Source organism: Tasmannia lanceolata, unplaced genomic scaffold, assembly GCF_043159265.1.
Source record: "Tasmannia lanceolata isolate RefF3 unplaced genomic scaffold, GAP_Taslan_0.1 ptg000008l, whole genome shotgun sequence".
In the NCBI taxonomy this organism is placed as follows: Eukaryota; Viridiplantae; Streptophyta; class Magnoliopsida; order Canellales; family Winteraceae; genus Tasmannia; species Tasmannia lanceolata.
In genome coordinates, this window is record NW_027518685.1 from 67,438,073 (window position 1) to 67,457,864 (window position 19,792).

Consider the following 19,792-nt stretch of genomic DNA (forward strand, 5'->3'; position numbering starts at 1 on the left):
AATAGAAACAATCCAGTTCCTCCTTGCTATCTGTGAGGATATGATGTCTCATCTTGAATTTTCTCAATGAAACGAGACAGGAGATTGTGACGGGAAATGGATTTGAATATTTGTGAGTTGTTTCTGTGGGGTTTTAAGGCACTTTGTTTGTGATGCCCATAAATTGGAATTTGACATATTCTTCTCAAATTCCAATTTATATATAGTTTATGTGACAGGTCATTTAGAATTTTCTTGACCATGTTGTGTGAATGCTCAAATTGGTTAAACTCGTAAACAAAATCATACACCAACATTCAAAAAACAACTAGAAATGCTCCTTAGCGGTTGAGGGCTGTAGTCTTCTAAGCATTTTCACCTCCATTTTCACCTCATGTTTTTAATGGAAAGGGGCCAATTATTTTACACCCCGAAAGAAACCGAAAACCGAACCGAAACCGAAATTTTCAAATCAGTTCGGTTTGGTTCGGTTTGGCCATTCAGAATTTCGGTTCGGTTCGGTTTCGGTTTGGAGTGTAGGATGGTTCGGTTCGGTTCGGTTTGGGGGTCAAACCGAGCCGAAACCGAACCATTGCCACCCCTACTGCCCTATGAAAAACAGAGAGTTTAGGGCCTTTAGGGCAGGCCCTAAAGGCCCTGCTTATGCGGCTCAAATAACATAATCATATTCTACAACTAATGGGGATGGGATCTGCTTATGCTGCTGCTTTTTCCTCTTCCATGAAAACTGCAAGGACAAGTTTTGCTTCTCAGATTCATCAAAAGGGTAAGCTTTCTCCACCCTCACCTCCTCTTTCTACACTCTCTCATTCTCATATTATACATCATCATAAATCTAATTCGGATATCTGGAGCCAAACCCAGTTTGAAAATTTCGTGAAGAAGCAGGCGTAAATCAAGGTCTGGTATTAGTTTGAAGGATGCATTGGGTTTCTTTGATCGTTTGGTGGCCATGAAGCCCTTCCCATCGATTTCGACTTTTGGTCACCTGTTGGGGGCTCTTTCCAGAATGAAACATTATTCCACTGTAATTTCTCTATGTAGAAAGATGAATTCGGTAGGAATGGATCCAAATATATATACGCTGAACATTTTGGTTAATTCTTTTTGCTGTTTGAATAGAGTAGACTTTGGTTTAGCTATTTTCGGTGGCATCCTGAAATCCGGTCATGAACCAGATGTTTTTACCTTCGGCACTCTCGTGGGCGGGCTTTGCAAGATGGGATACACTGGTTCAGCAATTGGGTTGCTCAGAGAAATGGAGAAGGGAAGATGTAGGCCTGATGTAGTCCTTCATAACACATTCATTGCCGGTCTCTGCAAAGAGAGACCAATTAAAGAGGCCCTGAATCACTTTTCTGAAATGCTTAGTAAGGGCATTTGCCCGAATGTTGTCACATATAGTTCCCTCATTCTTGGACTCTGCAATTTAGGCAGGTGGAATGAAGGTTTAGGGTTGTTGAAAGAAATGTTGGGTCGAGATATTTCTCATTTGATAACTTTCACCATACTTGTTAATGCTCTTTGCAAACAGGGAATGTTCACACAAGCGCATGGACTATTGAAAGTGATGATTCAAAGAGGCGAGAACCCTAACATTATCACATACAATACATTGATCGAGGGATACTGTTTGGTGGGCCAAGTGGACGAGGGAATGTGCCTATTCTCAGAAATGATTAGGAAGGGCATTTCACCCAATGTTCTCACTTATGGTTCCATGATTCATGGCCTCTGCAATTCAGGTAGGTGTAATGAAGCCGTAGGGTTGTTCAATGACATGGTGGATCGACAGATTTGTCCAAATGTGATAACCTTCAACATACTAGCAAATTCTCTTTGCAAATGAGGAATGGTCACAAAAGCACATGGACTATTGGAAGTGATGATTCAAGGAGGCGAAGACCATGACATTATCACTAGGGGTGTAAATGGATATTCGAAAATTCGATTACCGTCTGCATCCGAATCCGTTTAAAGTGAATATTATCCGAATCCGCTTCAAGCGGATATTATCCGAATCCGTTTAGGAGATATCCGGTTCTTAACGATCCGAATCTGGTAAATGGTGCATCCGATCCGTTTAACATCCGAATCCGACAAGTACATCCGTTTATCCCGAATATCCGCATCTGTATTCGTATATCCGAATTCGTATTCGAATTCGGATATCCGGATTCGCATGCAAACTCGGATATCCGGTTACGGATGCGGATATTCGCATTCGAATTCAACTTCAATTAGATAATTTTGGATATTTAACCAGTTAACTTAAAGTTACAGACATGAATCGAATTTGGATACGGATACGAATTCGGACATTCGGATATGATTTATTCGAATTTGGATATTCGGATATGATTTGAATCCGGATAAACGGATACGGATAATATCCGAATTCGAATAATATCCGTCGGATGCGAATTCGGTAACGAATAATAATTATCCGTCGGATTCGGATACGAATACGGATATTGAATATTGTAATCGAATTCGAATTCGGATATAGCACTATCCGATTCGAATTCGGTCCGTTTACACCCCTAATTATCACATACAATACATTGATCGATAGATATTGTTTGGTGGGACAAGTGGATGAGGCAATGTGCCTATTCTCAGAAATGATTGGGAAGGGAATTTTACCCAATGTTATCACTTATAGTCCCATGATTAATGGCCTCTGCAATTCGGGCAGGTGGAATGAAGCCATAGGGTTGTTCAATGAAATGGTGGGACGAGAGATTTCTCCTAATGTGATAACCTTCAACATACTAGTGAATGCTCTTTGCAAACAAGGAATGGTCACAAAAGCTCATGGGCTATTGGCAGTGATGATTCAAAGAGGCGAGGACCCTGACATTATCACATACAATACATTGATGGATGGATATTGTTTAGTGAGACAAGTGGACGAGGCAATGTGCCTATTCTCAGATATGATTGAGAAGGGAATTTCACCCCAATATTATCACTTATAATTCCATGATTAATGGCCTCTGCAATTCGGGCAGGTGCAATTCGGGCAGGTGGAATGAAGCCATAGGGTTGTTCAATGAAATGGTGGGACGAGAGATTTCTCCCAATGTGATAACCTTCAACATACTAGCGAATGCTCTTTGCAAGCAAGGAATGGTCACAAAAGCTCATGGACTATTGGAAGTGATGATTCAAAGAGGCGAGGACCCTGACATTACCACATACAATACATTGATGGATGGATATTGTTTGAGGAGCCAAATGGATAAGGCAATGAGCCTATATTCAGAAATGATTAGCAAGGGCATTTTGCCGAGTTATGCACAGCTAAAAACAAAAAAGGTTCAAAATTTTAAAGTAAATAATTCACGACTGTAAACTTTTACGCCCATTTTATGGCAACACAGACCCTAAAAAGGATATATATGATGATTGAATTTTTTTTAGGGTGCTGATATTTCCCCCGCCCTTGTAGGCTATTTCGCCCCCCTTGACGGCTGGCTAACGTTAAACGTTAGGATTCACGTATATGTCACTTTCCCACCATTTGACCCGTCTCTCTCTCTCTCTCCACACACACAAAACAGGAACAGTTGGTGGGCCCAACAGAAACCGTTGGTGGAATCGTAGGCCCATCTTTGAACAACATAGGCCCCGCCCATACCACACCATAGATAATCCAAACCGTCAATTTGATGGGCCATAAACGTAAATAGGTTGCGTCCCAAAATATCATTTCCATAGGTTGATCCTAGCCCTCCGATCTAAATAGAAACTACATCTTATGCAACCTCTATAGATTGTAGGGTTGTGATCATCCTATGGAAATGATTTTTGGGGCACAACCTATTTACATTGTGGCCCATCAATGAATGGTTTGGATCATTCTATGGAGTTGGTCGTAATGTAACATTAAGGCCCGTCCACAACATAGGACGATCCAAGCCGTCCATGGTTTGGGTAATCCTATGGAGTTGGTCGTACAGTAACATTAAGGCCCAATCGTAGGCCCCACCGATATTTTTTCAAATTGAAGCGTACTGTCCACAACATAGGATGATCCAAGCCGTCCATGGTTTGGATCATCCTATGGTGTGTTCGTACAGTAACATTAAGGCCCAATTTAGGCCCCACACATATTTTTGAAAATGAAGTGTACCGTCAAGACCATAGGATGATCCGAGCCGTCCATTTGATGGGCCATAACGTAAATGGGTTGTGCCCCCAAAAGGGTTGGCCCATCAAATGAATGGTTTGGAACATCCTGTGGACGTACAGTAACATTAAGGCCCGTCCACAACATAGGATGATCCAAGCTGTCCTTGGTTTGGATGATCCTATGGAGTTGGTCGTACACTAACATTAAGGCCCAATCGTAGGCCCCACCGATATTTTTCAAATTGAAGCGTACCGTCCACAACATAGGATGATCCAAGCCGTCCATGGTTTGGATCCCTATGGTGTGGTTCGTACCAATTTAGGCCCCACCCATATTTTTGAAAATGAAGTGTACCGTCCAGACCATAGGATGATCCGAGCCATCCATTTGATGGGCCACAATGTAAATAGGTTGTGCCCCAAAAATCATTTCCGTATGATGATCACAACCCTACAATCTATAGAGGTTGCATAAGATGTAGTTCCTATTTAGATCGGAGGGCTAGGATCAGCCTATGGAAATAATATTTTGGGACGCAACCTATTTACGTTTATGGCCCATCAAATGGACGGTTTGGATTATCCTATGATGTGGTATGGTGGGGCCTACGTTGTCAAAGATGGGCCCACCATTCCACCAACGGTTTGTTGGGCCCACCAATTGTTCGTGTTGTGTGTGTGTGGAGAGAGAGAGAGAGAGAGAGAGAGAGAGAGAGAGAGAGAGAGAGACTGGTCAAATGATGGGAAAACGTTAACCAGCCGTGGGGGGGTTAACAAGCCCACTGTCCACTCGGATCTGTTTCAAAGCAGATCCCAATTAATTGGGTTTTCCCTCGGATCGTGACTTCAATTTTATAATCCATAATTGTTCAAATATCTTAATGCAGAATTCTAACGTTGATAACCCATGGACAATGTTTATGTGTGGATTATGCACACATGTAAGTAGGAAAAGATGGCGACACTCATATCACATGACCTAACATTATCAGATTGGAATGAGTTTTTATATAATGCTTAGGAGTAGCTGTGCCTAATTTATTATTAAAAAAAAAACAAATAGTTGAGCCGAAGTTTGTTTACAGATTTATGAGGAATGATAGATGCATGGGCGCCCTTGCATAAAGAGCTGGAAAAGGGCCCTTGATTGCATCACATCATTTTTGCTAACCGTCTAAATCGGTTGAAAAAGGTAAATTCAGTTTTAGTTAATGATGTGGATCCAATCAAGGGCCCTTTCCAGCTCTTTATGTAAGGGCGTCCTTCCATCTATCATTCCTCTAGATTTAAACAATTCATTTGGGTCACCTTAATGTAAGTAGGTGGTGCCCCAAAATATATTCATCCCCTTAGGATGATCCTAATCCTCCTATCTGTATCATTTTATGTAGTGCCGTCGTTCTGATGATCCCAGGTTAGGATCATCCCGTGGAGATGATTATTGAGGCATAACATATTTATGTTATGGTAATCCAAATGAAGGGTTTGGATCTTTGAACAAAGAGGGATCGATTTTTATTTTTTTTTGAAAAATACTCATATCTAGGCACAGACATCATATTTAAAATTTAGAAGTATGTTTTCATGATAATTTTCCAATTTGTTGAGTCATACAAAATTTGTATGGGACAGAGCAAAAACAAGTGCCAGCAGGACGGGGCCATTTTTTAGACGAAATGACAAAACTTAAAGGTATTTTAGGTTTTTTAATTCTTTATGGTTAAATTTTAACTTTTAATAAAATTCCATAAGTACTATTTTATAAAATAAGTAAACATGTATTCCCTCGTTGATGGCTTATGACTATTAAAAACATATGGGACCCAACTGAAAATGAAAGGACATCTCTTGTGGACGACTTTCACTCATATGATAAGGATAAGAGAAAGGGCTATGATAAATTCGCACCCCTTAGGATGATTCGCACCACTTTTACACGATAAAAAAGTGATAAAAGTCTGCCACAATTCACGTTAAAAGGGGTGCGAATTTATCACCTCCCAGGAGATCGGAAATCTTAATTTGTGGGACCTATCTGTAAGAGGTAATTAGGTTAAGCAAAGTTGCTTGAAGAATTACACCGAAGGTATTTAATTTGGAATACCGAGTTTGTTGCCTCAGCCCCTATATATAGAGATACACTAGGTTTAATTACTGGTTAAGGGACTCTAGCCCATGTAGGCCCACTACACCGGTCCATTATCTTATTGGGCTTATATTAGAACATACATGGGTTATATCATATACCCAACAATCTCCTCCTATGTTCTACATATAGAACAATCCAATAGATAGATAATGTGTGTCCAAACAAATATTGAATCATCCATAGCACCATATCAAAAAAGATGTATAATCCAACTGAAAACACGAATACTTTTATGATTAACCAAGAGTTTCAGATACAATCTAAACTCAATCGAAAGGTAGTTTCACATATAAGTGAACCCCATTGATCTTAGATGAATTCATTCATGGGGTATGATTCTCATCGAGATCCAAAATAAAGTTCCACAAAAAGGTGAACTCTATACATACTGAAATGAAAGCATAGTCTTTATGACTTTAGAAGATTTACTCATCAAGTAAGTCATCTTCATCAAAATCCAAATCAGGACAAGCTCCTCATTTTTCGCCAATTCCTGTGAATTACCAAATATGAATTTCATGAAAATGAATCCAATCATTTGTGTAAAACACTAAAGTATCTAGTTCTACCTGAAGAAGAACTTAGTACAATTTCATAATTCACGAAAGTATCTAGTTCTACCTGAAGAAGAACTTAGTACAATTCAAAAATGGCTGAAAAAGTATCAGTATCACTCTTACCATAAGCATCATTGTCAAGTTTCAATAAAGAACAAGACCTAAACAACTTCTTTTGTAAATAACAATTCCTAATTGTCAAGTTTCAACAAAGAACAAGATCAAATAGTTTCTTTTGCAAAGAACCATTTCATGTTTCTTTTTGGAATGTTACAGTCATCTTATCCATATTTGAGTTAAGCTGTATCATCAAGTTTGGAATGTACAACCTTTCCCAAAAAGGACATGTCATCAAATGTAGAATGACACACAATAACTATAAACATCATCGAAACATATCAAGTGCCTATCTTGGCCAAAAGGGAGATTCGAAGATTCAAAATAACATGGATGTAGGTTAAGTCCTGTCTATACGGACTTTAACCCTATCTCCCCCACAGTTTTGAATATTCGATCTTTGGTCAGTCCCTTTGTGAGAGCATCAGTCATATTATCCTTCGATCTCACATCAATCAAAGTGATAATCCTGTGTTCAATGAGATAATTCAGCATGGTATGTTTCAGCCTACGATGTCTCCTCTTACCATTAAAGACTGAGTTCTTCACAATCACAATTGTAGCTTGATTATCACAGAACACACTGAAGGAATTAATCCTTAACCGAGTTAGTGGAATGTCCATAATCATATTCTTGATCCACTCTGCTTCATCTGCAGCTGAAGCTAGAGCATAAAGTTCCAATTCGACTTCCACACAACAGCAGTAGATTTGTTGTCTCCTACTTCTGATCCCCATGATTCATCAGAATATTCTGCCACGATAAGTGGATGACCACCATAGTTTTGAGCATACTCTTGAGTACATGAAAGGTATCTCATTAGCCTCATAAGGGCATCTCTATGCTCATGGCCAGGACTGCTAGTAAAACGACTCAGCATGCCAATTATAAAGGCTATGTCTGGCCTAGTACAACACAAACATGAGACTACCAACAAGTTTAGAATAATCTAACTGGCTCACACTGTCTCTTCCTTAGAAATCAGCTTCTTGGTATAATCAAAATGGTGTCTCAATCGGTTTGCACTCACTGCATCCTCAAAAGAAAGTAGTATTTCATATAATGGGCTAGGCCAAGAGTGATTCCTTGTCTTTCAAAAACTTACTTTCATACCAACAATGGTGTTAACAACACCCAGGTCTTTTCATGTCAAATTCTTTACCCAAGGTTAGATTCACATTATTCATCATAGAGAGAGATTGGAAACAAGAATCAACATCTACATTCAAGCAAATAATCATGACCTTATTCGACACAAAAAAGATAATAAAGGTATTTATCCGAGTAATTTGTCAGAAACCCAGAGCTCTTTACTACTTTGTCAAATTTCTGATGTCACAATTTAGGTGCTTGATTAAGACCATAACAAACTTTGTATAATTACATACAAATATCTACTTACAGCCAATAGTCTTAGACCCTTTTGGCAAATCGACTAGCTGCCAAGTTAGATTTTCTAACAGAGAGCTCATTTCATCATGAATGATTTCTGCCCACAACATAGAGTCCCTAGATCTCAACACTTCCTGATAGAATGATGGATCAGTCTCTAATTGGTAGGTCACAAAGTCCTCACTAAATTCTTCGGTACTCTATCACATGGAGGAGCATATATAGATTTAGGATGTGATTTGCAGTCAAAGTTGCCTCTCTCCAAATGCAACTAGGCATGCCAGCTGTCATTAACATGGAGTTGAACGCTTAAGTTAACGTCATGTTCTTACACTCAGCTATGCCATTTGATTGAGGCGAGTAAGGAGCAATAGTTTCAAGTATTATGCCCTAAGAGGCACAGAATTCGTTGAACTCTGTCAAAATATATTCTCCTCCTCTGTCACTCCTAAACCTCTTAATTTTCAAGTTCAATTGATTTTCAACACGATTCTTGAAAATTTTAAATTTATCAAAAGCTTCATCTTTCAATTTTAGGAGATAAATATGACAATATCTAGAAGAATCGTCTATAAAAGTGATTAAATACTTCCGACCACCTCTAGTAGTGAAACTTTTAAAGTCACAGAAGTCAGAATGTATTAACTCAAGAAGTTGTGTGCTCCTAGAAACAGAACGAAAAAGTTTTCTAGTGATCATGGTTTGTGCACACACTTCACATCTGTTAAATCTAATCGATGTATCTAAAGGTATATTATAAGTTTTAGCAAGTTTGATCATTTTCCTATAGTTCACATGTCCCAATCTAGTGTGTAACAACTTAGGATCAATCAACGTGGAACTAACCTGACTAACGATGTCATTTGCTAAACTCAATCTATGCATACCATCGATTAAGAAAGCACAGCCAAAATAATAAGAGTTAACGGTTAAAGTTACTCGACCACCCAAAAAAGATGAACGCATGCTAGTATTGTCTAAAAGACTAATAGAAATTAAATTCTTTTGAATAGCAGGAACTACTTTAAAATTTTTTACAGTTAGTATTTTACCTGAAGAAATGACCAAGTTCGCAGTACCAGTGTGAGTTACCTCTGTCTCGGCTCCACTAGCTACTGTAACGGTCTCTTTCACGCCAACAACATCCGTAAGTAGTCGCTTCGAGTTGCAAACATGGCAGGTGGCTCATGTATCTAACCACCAGTCTGAAGAAGTACCGGCCTTACCATTGTCTAACATAGTAACAAAACTCTTAGGCTCAGCACTGCCCACCATCTTATGAGCTTTCTTGTATGGTGTATCAGATTTAGCCTTCTTAGGTTGTTTACACTCTGCAGCAAAGTGACCCTATGTCCCACAGTTGTGGCACTTACTCTTTTTTTTTTGAAAGATAGTCATTTTGGCCTCCAACTTGGGATGTTCACTTTTAGGTGACTTGGATTTCCGAGGAAATTTCTTGGGATATGTTACCGCGTTAGCAGTAGACTGTTATTGTCTAACCATCTCCAAGTTATTCCTAGCTCGATTCTCATCTTCGATTCGAAAGAATCGTTTGAGATCATCCAGTCCCACTTGCACCTTTTTCCTATACTTTTTATTTTAAAAAGAATGCCATTGAGATTCATCAACTTATTCATTTGAGGCAGCAAAGGTACTCAAAACGGTGTAAAAACAATTCATATATTGTAGACCGAATTGAGTCTTTCGCGTCCATGAATTAAACTCAGACCCACCAAATGATTGAAGTTTAACCATCTCAAATGGAGCAGAATTCTTTTTCATAGAATAATTTAGAGAAAAGTAAAAATTGGAAAGAGTGCACCTGATTGGCGAATCGCGAGAACTATAACGAACCGCGTGAACCGAATCCAAGACCCGAACCAGGAGAACCGCAACGAACCGCGTGAACCGTATCCAAGACCCGAACCGTGAGAACCAACTCCAGGTCTAGCTCCAAGAATCGAATCCAAGAACCAAGTCACAACCGAGCTCCAAAATAAGGCCAAAGTTGTGCTCTGCCAACCGGTTGTTCTCCCAAAGAGGATTCAACAAGTGTTGAAAGATAGGCAAAGCCACGACCAAGAGCCGGCCACAAGCACTCGGTCAAGAGAGGGCTTTTGATGAAAAAAATATATTTCGACTAGTCCGCCATAGAAATTCGTCCACAAGAACCTTCAACCCAATACAAGTTCCACCCAGTTTCAAACTTTCAACTAATTGGGGTAGTAGAAACCACGCCCAAACGAATTTCTGTGGGAGAATAACCCATGGCCAAATCTTAGAGGGAGAAACCACGGCCAAATCTGGGAGGGAAGAAGCCACGGCCAAGCCTTATTCAGTGTGGGAATAAACCCACGCCCAAAAACGTTGTACTGTGAGAGAAGTCCAATACTTATCCGCCAGCAAGGTTTCAAGATGGAGAGGGCTGCTCGATTTCAATCTACACGAGATTAATCCAACACGAGTTGCTAGGTCCAACTCAGAGAAAAGATTGTCGGAGAAAGATCCAAGACCCGATCCAATGTGTCTCTCTTTGTCGTATATCAATTTACACGAGAGAACCTTGATTCAACAAACTCCTTTTGTTTTTTAGAATAAAGGACTTCTTGGCATCATCTGTTGATGAAGAGCCCTCAATCATGTAACCCAAATGGGAGACAAAATTGGGCGTCGGTTGAATCCTATTGCCCAGTGAAGACAAAATCGGCTCTTGGAGTGAGAGGGTATGGTCGGTGGTTATTCGACGCACAAGCAGAGACAAGATAAGAGCTCTTTGTTGGGTGGGTTGTAATAAAAAACAACAACAACAAAAACCACCAAGGCTTTGTAATAAAAAACCACAACAACAAATCAAAATTCGGGCGAGTGAAAGAGGCAGACGACTCTTTGGGGAGGCCGAAACCCACGCCCAAATGAAGTTTGTAAGGGAGTTTAACCCATGGCCAAAATCTTGATGATGTGGGTAGATCGTCCCTTAAACAGATTTAGACGAGATCGCCCAAATCAATCGATGGCTTATCATCACGAATTCAAGAAGGCAACCCCCCAGGTTGAAATTTTTTGATGTGGGTGGATCGTCCCTTAAACAGACGTCCTCTTCTTGATTGGTGAGTGAGAGAGAGACGTCCTTATTTATTGATTCCAACGAGTGGAATTAAAACCCACGATGGTGTGTGTTGTAACAGATCCCAATCCCAAATCAATTTGAGGAATAAGAAATCCCTCGCCCAAAGCGTTTTTCTGTGGGAGAAGAAACTCACGACAATTCATGAGTCAAAATATCAGTCGTCCTTCTTGATATTGGCAGACGTTCCCAAGAGAAAACCCTAAAAAATTGTACTGCTTCAAGATTGTAAGAGGTAATTAGGTCAAGCAAGGTTGCTTGAAGCAATACCCAAGGTATCTAATTTGGAATACCAAGTTTGTTGACCCCAGCTCCTATATATAGAGATACACTAGGGTTAATGACTGGTTAATGGACTCTAGCCCATGTAGGCCCACTACACTGGTAAATTATCTTATTGGGCTTATATTAGAACATACATGGGTTATATCATATACCCAACACTATCATCCTTCGATGGAAGATGATGAGTAATTGAGATGGTTGTGTCTGGTGTGGAGTGCGGGTCGGACAATTTTTAATGTCTACTAGTGAAAAAGCAGCCTTATTGATATAATATAGATTTAAGAGTTTTTATTGTTAATCTTAACATTATTTTAATGATCCCAATGGATCTTTGGTAATGAAATCAAAGAGAAACTAAAAACTAAGTTAGATGGGTTTGTAGTACCTTGTGCCATAGATTATTCTTGAAGGTGTGAAAACTAGCGATCCTCGTACCTTTTCCGAGCACTGAGATGGCCCAGAAACGCCCCTTTGATGCTTCTCCTTCTTAGCACACTAGTTGGTCTATGGGAAACCTTCCTTTGAGCAAATTCTCTACCTTACGAATTGCTCTCAAGTTTGTATAGTGTGTAGAAGGAGGGACCAAGGGTCTATAAATAGGCAAAGTTCCCATAGAACTTCTATTCTTAGGCCCAATTCGTTTTGGCTCCTTACCCATGAATTAGAAAGTGTATATTGAGTTACTTTCTTCTTCAAACATTGCCAAATATAAAGGATTGCCAAAATATATTGAAAGGTTGCTTGAATGCAAAGCCACAAGCTATCTCTAGCAACTATGGAACATTCTACAATGCTCCACGATTCCATTCCAAAATAAAAGACTTCCTTAATTTTGGAAACATGCTAAAGAGGGAAAATGTCTAACAGTCTCCCACTTAGCTTGCATGGGCTTTACACCTTTCATATTAATAGCTTTATATTCTGTTCAATAAATTATACTAACAACGGATCATGTAATCATTGGATGTTTTAATTATCCAATGACCTCTCCATGGTCACAAAGCCAGCAAACTTATCAACATGAATATGGTCCACTTTATGTCATTTACGACATTCTGTTTTTTAAAACATCCATTTAATGTGCACTATACAAATAATGGAAAAGCAGATAACTTTATTTATCAGGATCAAAATATCAAAAGTGATCACAATACAATGTCTATAACTTAATGCAGACTCCCACTAGACAACATATTCGTGCTTACTCACCAACCCCATGCGCACTACATGGTCATTAAAGACCTTAGGTGGTAAGCCTTTTGTCATTGGATCTACCAACATAAGTGCGATATTTATGTATTCAATAGACACTAATTGATCCCTAATCCTTTCCCTGACAACAAGATACTTCAATCTAATATGCTTCGAACCATTTGATAACTTGTTGTTCTTAGAAAAGAAAACCGCAGTGGAACTATCACAATACATCTTCAAAGGCTTCTCAATGGTATCAACTACCTGAAGCCCATAGATAAAGTTCCGCAACCATAATGCATGTGCCGAAGCTTCCCAACATGCTATAAACTCTGCTTCCATTATAGATGAAGCTCTCATTTCTTGCTTTACGCTTCTCCAGGATATTGGTCCTCCTGAAAGCACAAAGATGTAACCTGATGTGGATCTCATGGTGTCCCGACAACCAGCAAAGTCGGAGTCAGAATAGCCAATCACTTCAAGGCTATTTGTATTTCTAAATGTGAGCATATAGTCCTTTGTTCTTTGTAGATAACGCATAACCTTCTTAACAGCTTTCCAATGATCCATTCCTGGATCACTTTGGTACCTTCCGAGCATGCCCACCACGTAGGCCAAATCTGGATGGGTACAAACTTGAGCATATATGAGACTTCCTACTGCCGATGCATAAGGAATTCTCTTCATTTCTTCCCGTTCCAAATCATTCCTGGGACCTGTGAACCACTAAATATATCTCCCTTAACCACAGGAGCAATGCCAGCTGCGCATTTATCCATGTTGAACCTTTTCAGGACTTTCTCAACATAGGCCTTCTGAGATAATCCCAGCAATCCTTGAGTCATATCTCGATAAATCTCTATTCCTATAACATAGGAAGCTTCACCGAGATCCTTCATGTCAAAATTCCTAGAAAGGAATTTCTTGGTTTCCATCAACATGCCCAAATTGCTACTGGCAAGTAAGATGTCATCAACATACAATACTAGAATGATGAACTTGCTCCCATTGATCTTGAGATATATACATTGGTCCACAACATTTTCCTTGAATCTGAATTCTGTGATAGTTGTGTGAAACTTTAAGTACCACTGCCGAGAGGCTTGTTTCAACCCATAGATGGATCGGTCAAGCTTGCACACTAAATGTTCCTTGCCTTCAACCTGAAAACCTTCAGGTTGTGTCATATAGACAATCTCAAGCAAATCTCCATTTAGAAAAGCAGTCTTGACATCCATCTGATGTAGCTCTAAATCATAATGGGCTACTAAAGCTATGACTATCCTCAAAGAATCTTTCTTGGAAACAGGAGAGAAAGTTTCTTTGTAGTCTATTCCTTCCTTTTGAGTGTAACCTGTTGCAACCAGTCTTGCTTTATGTTTCTCAATGCCACCCTTGGAGTCACGTTTGGTCTTAAAAATCCATTTCCAGCGAACTGGCTTGACTTCATTCGGTAACTCATTGAGTTTCCAAACTTGGTTCTTCTCCATTGAGAGTAGCTCTTCCTTCATGGCTTGAAGCCATTTAGCCGACTGATCACTTTCCATAGCTTGATGGAAAGAGACGGGATCATCATCCATCTCTCCTTCATATTCACACTCATTAAGATAGACCTCATAGTCATTTGGAATGGCCGATCTCTTTTCTCTCTGCGACCTGTGCAAAGGCTGATCAGGCTGATCAGTAGGAACTTCTACTGTGCCCTCATCCGTAGGGGGTGTTATGTCTGGAATGCCTTCAGGTTCGACTATGTCCTCATGAATGGGGATAGGCACCAATTTTTCTTGGAAAACTGGCAATGGAATTGTAACACGGTTTTCCTCAAAAGAGATCTTCCTAGGCACAACACTCCCACTGGAGTCGCTGTCTTCCAAAAACTCGGGGTATCTAGTCTCTATGATACTGGTATTATGACTAGGACAATAAAATCTAAAACCCTTAGATCTATCAGGATAACCAATGAAATGACAAGTAACAGTTTTAGGGTCCAATTTCCTTATTTGGGGATTGTAAATTTTAGCCTCGCCAAGCATCCCCATATGTGCAAATATCCTAAACTCAGTTTCCTACCAACCCATAGTTCATAAGGAGTTTTTGAAACTGCCTTTGAAGGAATCCGATTTAGTATGTGCACCGCCGTCTTTAAGGCTTCTCCCCAAAGAAACTCAGGCAAGGAAGAATTACACAACATGCTTCTTACCATATCCATAAGAGTACGATTTCGCCTCTCAGCCACACCATTCTGCTCAGGTGTTCCTGGCATTGTGTATTGAGCAACGATACCTTTCTCTTGTAGATACACAGCAAAAGCCCCTGGATTGCGGCCTGTTTCGGAGTATTTACCATAGTATTCTCCGCCTCTATCGGACCTCACAACTTTTATTTTTAAATCAAGTTGATTTTCAACTTCGGTTTTATAAATCTTAAACATATCCAGGGCTTCTGATTTTTCATTGATAAGATATATATATATATATATATATATATATATATATATATATATATATAGCCATAGCGAGAGAAATCATCAATAAAGGTAATAAAGTATCTTTGTCCACCAACTGTCGGAGTTGGAAAAGGTCCACAGATATCAGTGTGAATGATTTCTAGTAGACTCGTACTCCTGGTGACCCCTTTCTTACTAGTTTTAGTGTATTTTCCTTTTATGCAATCCGTACATACACCAAAATTGGAAAAGTCAAGTGGTTCAAGAACTCCTTCCTTCACAAGTCGTTTCATTCTATCTTTCGATATATGACCCAACCGTTTATGCCATAGAAGTGAGGAGTTGTTGTTCATTCGACTTCGTTTATTACCAACATTTCCAATTTTATCATTCATATGCAGAGAAAATAAATTTTGAGCATGAGAGGAATCTAATTTAATCTTATATAGATTCTCCATCAAAACACCAGATCCAACCATATAGGATTCACAGAATAGAGTAAATTGTCCATTACTAAACTTAAATTCAAAACCATAGGAATCAAGTCTTGCAACAGAAATTAAATTCCTAGTAATACTCGGAACATAAAGAGTATCTACTAAATCTAAGCAGAAGCCCGTATCCAAAATGAGACGAAATGTCCCTACGGCTTCTGCATCAATCTATATTCCGTTCCCTACTTTAATGGTCTGTTGTCCTTTGCTCAGTTTCCGACTTTGCACGTAACCCTGCATAGAATTTGTAATGTGAACAGATGCACCAGCATCAACCCACCAAGTATCTTTAGGTGCGTCAATCAAATTGGATTCAAAATACATAAAAACTAAATTATTACCTTTCTTTTCAAGCCATGACTTGTACTTGGCACATTCAATCTTTATGTGTCCTATTTTCCTGCAAAAGTGGCATTTGATACCCAATTTGCCCTAAGGGGTAGTGCCATCTGCAGGTTTACCTTTCTTGCCTTTGTTTCCACCCTTCTTGCCCTTCTTCTTAAAATTGGTCTTTGTGGGACCCAATGCGATATAGTGAGCACTATCTTGCCTTTCTGCTTTCAACCTTTCCTCTTCTTGGACACACATGGCAATTAACTCGCCCATGGTCCACTTCTCTTTCTGCGTATTATAGTTAATTTTAAAAGGTCCAAATTGTACAGGAAGAGAAGTCATTATGAAGTGGACAAGGAAACCTTCAGAAATTTCCATTTCCATCTTTTTAAGCTGAGAGGCCATGTCGCTCATTTTCATTATATGTTCACGCACACCACTCTGTCCGTCATACCTAAGAGTCAGCATCCGCATCATAAGGGTGCTAACAAGTGCTTTGGAAGTCCCCTTGAATTGCTCCTCAATTGATACTAAGTATTCCTTGGCGGTCAATTCCTTTTTGTCTTTAGTGTCAGGAATTGCACCCCTAATGGACGTACTTATGGTACTTTTCATTATCATAAGACTCATGCGATTTGATCGCTCCCACTTAGCACGAAGTGCCTTAGCCTCGGGTGTACTTGTAGTCGAGTCCTTAGGTGGTTCATCAATCAAAAGCGCACAATCAAGTTCCATGCAACCGAGGGCAATATACAAGTGTTCCTTCCACTTTTCATAGTTTGTCTCAGTTAAGTGTTCAATACAAGACAAATATCCAGCAATAGCTCCAGGTGAAATAACTGTAATCATAACATCGTTATCAATTTACTCACTAAATACAACACCTTGTTCCACAATTGAGTTTAATTAGCATTTAATATAATCGTTTTAGATTTTGTAGCATCACTAGCAATTTCTTTAATGTGATACTTCAAGACACCCTTCGTGTCATCGTGGCCCTTCCGTTGGGCTGAGCCACAACACACAGTGGGCTCTAAACATGAGACATGCCAAAATTGAACAACTTAGATCTAGGGATTCCATCACCGTTGGGCAGAAAAGAATCCTAAGCCTGGTCATTCAATTCCAACCTTCTCATTCCACCCAATCAAAGTAGACAATGACTTTTCGTTGGGCCAATCATTTCCATGTTTAAGTGGGCACCGATCATTCTTATAATTAAACAGTCTATATTATAAAGAGAGAGATTACAATATGATAATCAACACAGAAGATTCTCATGAGGTCACATAAGAGAAGATAACATCCAAACAATAACGATTGAGTTTCGTATTTGAAACTCACAAACCTGCAATCAAACCATTTATTCGCATAGGGAAGAAAATCTTCCGCTGGACCGATCTTCCTCCGCATGCAATCTTAAAGATCACATTTCCATAGTGTATGTTTACTTACCTTAAAGTCTCAATCCATGTGCCCTTTAAATCAAGGGGGTACACTTTAGAACCTTTGTAGCATGATTCTAAAGTCCCTCCAAAACTTTCGCAAGAACTTATTTGTGCCCAAAAACTAATAGGGATTCTTTGGAACCCTTGTTGCGTAATTCCAAAGGCCCACCCAAAACATGCATGCACAAATATGTCTTACAATTTAACAAGAGCCAAATACAAAGTTTTATAACGTACGCATGCAAAGTTGTTAGATAATCAACATGATTAACAAAACATAAACCTTGAATCAGATTTGTGTTAGAAAATCAGTCCATCAAAGATCAGTGTTTGATCAAAGAGAATAGAAACCAAAAGGTTCCATGATTCAGAAGGAAAAGGGGGCCCACATATGCCCCAAACTTCAGTGCATAAAACCAGAGATATTTCGTTTTCTAAGATCGTGCATCACTGTGACGCACGAAGAGTCACGGTGATGCCAACTTATGTAAAAGTTTTATCGTTTGAGAGTCCAAGTTTAGAAAACTACTAAGGCATGGCGGTTTCATAAATAACTACCATTCAATGTTAGTTTTATAAAACTTGTTTTTAACCAGTAGGTATTAAATTTCAAAGAAATCTTGGATGAAGGTCGTCTCTTCCTTTTAAAACCTGCAACTTTCTTGAGAAAATTACAGAATCTACCACTCGCCGGTGTAATTGGATTGCCGGAAAATTCGCCGGTCACTGACGGCATTAAATTTTCCCGCGGCCCAATAATTCCCAAATAACGAATTTCCTATTGATCTTGAAGACGTGAAAACCAGCGATCCTCGTACCTTTTCCGAGCACTGAGATGGCCCAGAAACGCCCCTTTGATGCTTCTCCTTCTTAGCCCACTAGTTGGTCTATGGGAAACCTTCCTTTGAGCGAATTCTCTACCTTACGAATTGCTCTCAAGTTTGTGTAGTGTGTAGAAGGAGGGACCAAGGGTCTATAAATAGGCAAAGTTCCCATAGAACTTCTATTCTTAGGCCCAGTTCGTTTTGGCTCCTTACCCATGAATTAGAAAGTGTATATTGAGTTACTTTCTTCTTCAAACATTGCCAAATATAAAGGATTGCCAAAATATATTGAAAGGTTGCTTGAATGCAAAGCCACAAGCTATCTTTAGCAACTATGGAACATTCTACAATGCTCCACGATTCCATTCCAAAATAAAAGACTTCCTTAATTTTGGAAACATGCTAAAGAGGGAAAATGTCTAACATTTATATGATGAAGAGCCATAGAAAGCAGTATCGGAGTACTATTCACGTCCCATCCTTGAGTCATGACCATCACAATCACTCGTTACTAAGTCCCTCCTCGCATTCAATGATAATAGTCCCACCACAAGACTCAAAGTAGTCTCCACGGCATCTAAAATCCGAGAGATATTTTGGGTATGATGATGAAGAGGTGTCGTGATTTTGTTTACCTTCCAATTTGCTTTTCTAGGCCACTTAGCAATTGGAGTGGGGTTGGTTCAACTTTTTATTCTTATCACTTTTCTCAATTACAAACAACATGGGTTTGCCCACTAAACTCTCTCTCTCTCTCTCTCTCTCTCTCTCTCTCTCTCTCTCTCTCTCTCTCTATATATATATATATATATATATATATATATATATATATATATATATATACTTTTATGTATATTTATTTGTCTTTCAACCCATCTACTTTCTTTTGCTCAGTTTCCATGTATATTCCTCTTATGAAAAGAACACCCCACCAAATGTCTATGCCGTGCCATATACTCCATATGACCATCTCGATCACTCATTACTAGGTCTCTCCTTACATTTAGAGTGAGTTTGGTCCCACAAAAGCCGAGGAGGCTTAGAGGTTATGCTTGGCATTTGGTTGCCATGTCAGCAAAATTCTTCGTTTTTGCCGTGCCATATACTCCCCTAGCCTGTTACCTGGGCAGGGTCGGAGGTAAGAATTTACACTTGGGGGCCCGGAATAATTTTGGGTGGGCCGCTTACAATTACCGGATGTATGTTCCTTTTAGCAGCGTTCATGAACGCCGGTAAAACCCTCTTTAAGTTGTACTCATAAAAGGAATTTCGCAAGTCTTTGGGGGGCTGT

General features: G+C 39.4%; 1 protein-coding gene and 2 pseudogenes across 1 annotated transcript; 1 reads left to right on the forward strand and 2 right to left on the reverse strand.

The window, feature by feature from the left end:
* The first annotated feature begins 952 nt into the window (after positions 1 to 952).
* LOC143883246 (uncharacterized) lies at positions 953 to 3,357 on the forward strand (annotated as a pseudogene).
* A 9,587-nt stretch (positions 3,358 to 12,944) lies between these two features.
* On the reverse strand, positions 12,945 to 13,643 carry LOC143883247 (secreted RxLR effector protein 161 pseudogene; annotated as a pseudogene).
* A 2,440-nt stretch (positions 13,644 to 16,083) lies between these two features.
* LOC143883248 (uncharacterized) lies at positions 16,084 to 17,078 on the reverse strand. Its single transcript, XM_077386594.1, has 2 exons — positions 16,358 to 17,078; positions 16,084 to 16,130 (listed from the first exon to the last, which is right to left on the reverse strand). Exons 1-2 carry the CDS (start codon positions 17,076 to 17,078, stop codon positions 16,084 to 16,086), a joined length of 768 nt encoding a protein of 255 aa, XP_077242709.1.
* Between the last annotated feature and the right edge of the window lie 2,714 nt (positions 17,079 to 19,792).

Bases quoted from the DNA above. Each gene is read 5' to 3' on its own strand.
- LOC143883248 (XM_077386594.1), bottom strand. From the start codon at position 17,078: ATGATTACAGTTATTTCACCTGGAGCTATTGCTGGATATTTGTCTTGT. The intron at 16,131-16,357 runs GTAAACCTGCAG...AATTCTATGCAG, and splicing joins TGGAAACAAAGGCAAGAAAG to GGTTACGTGCAAAGTCGGAA.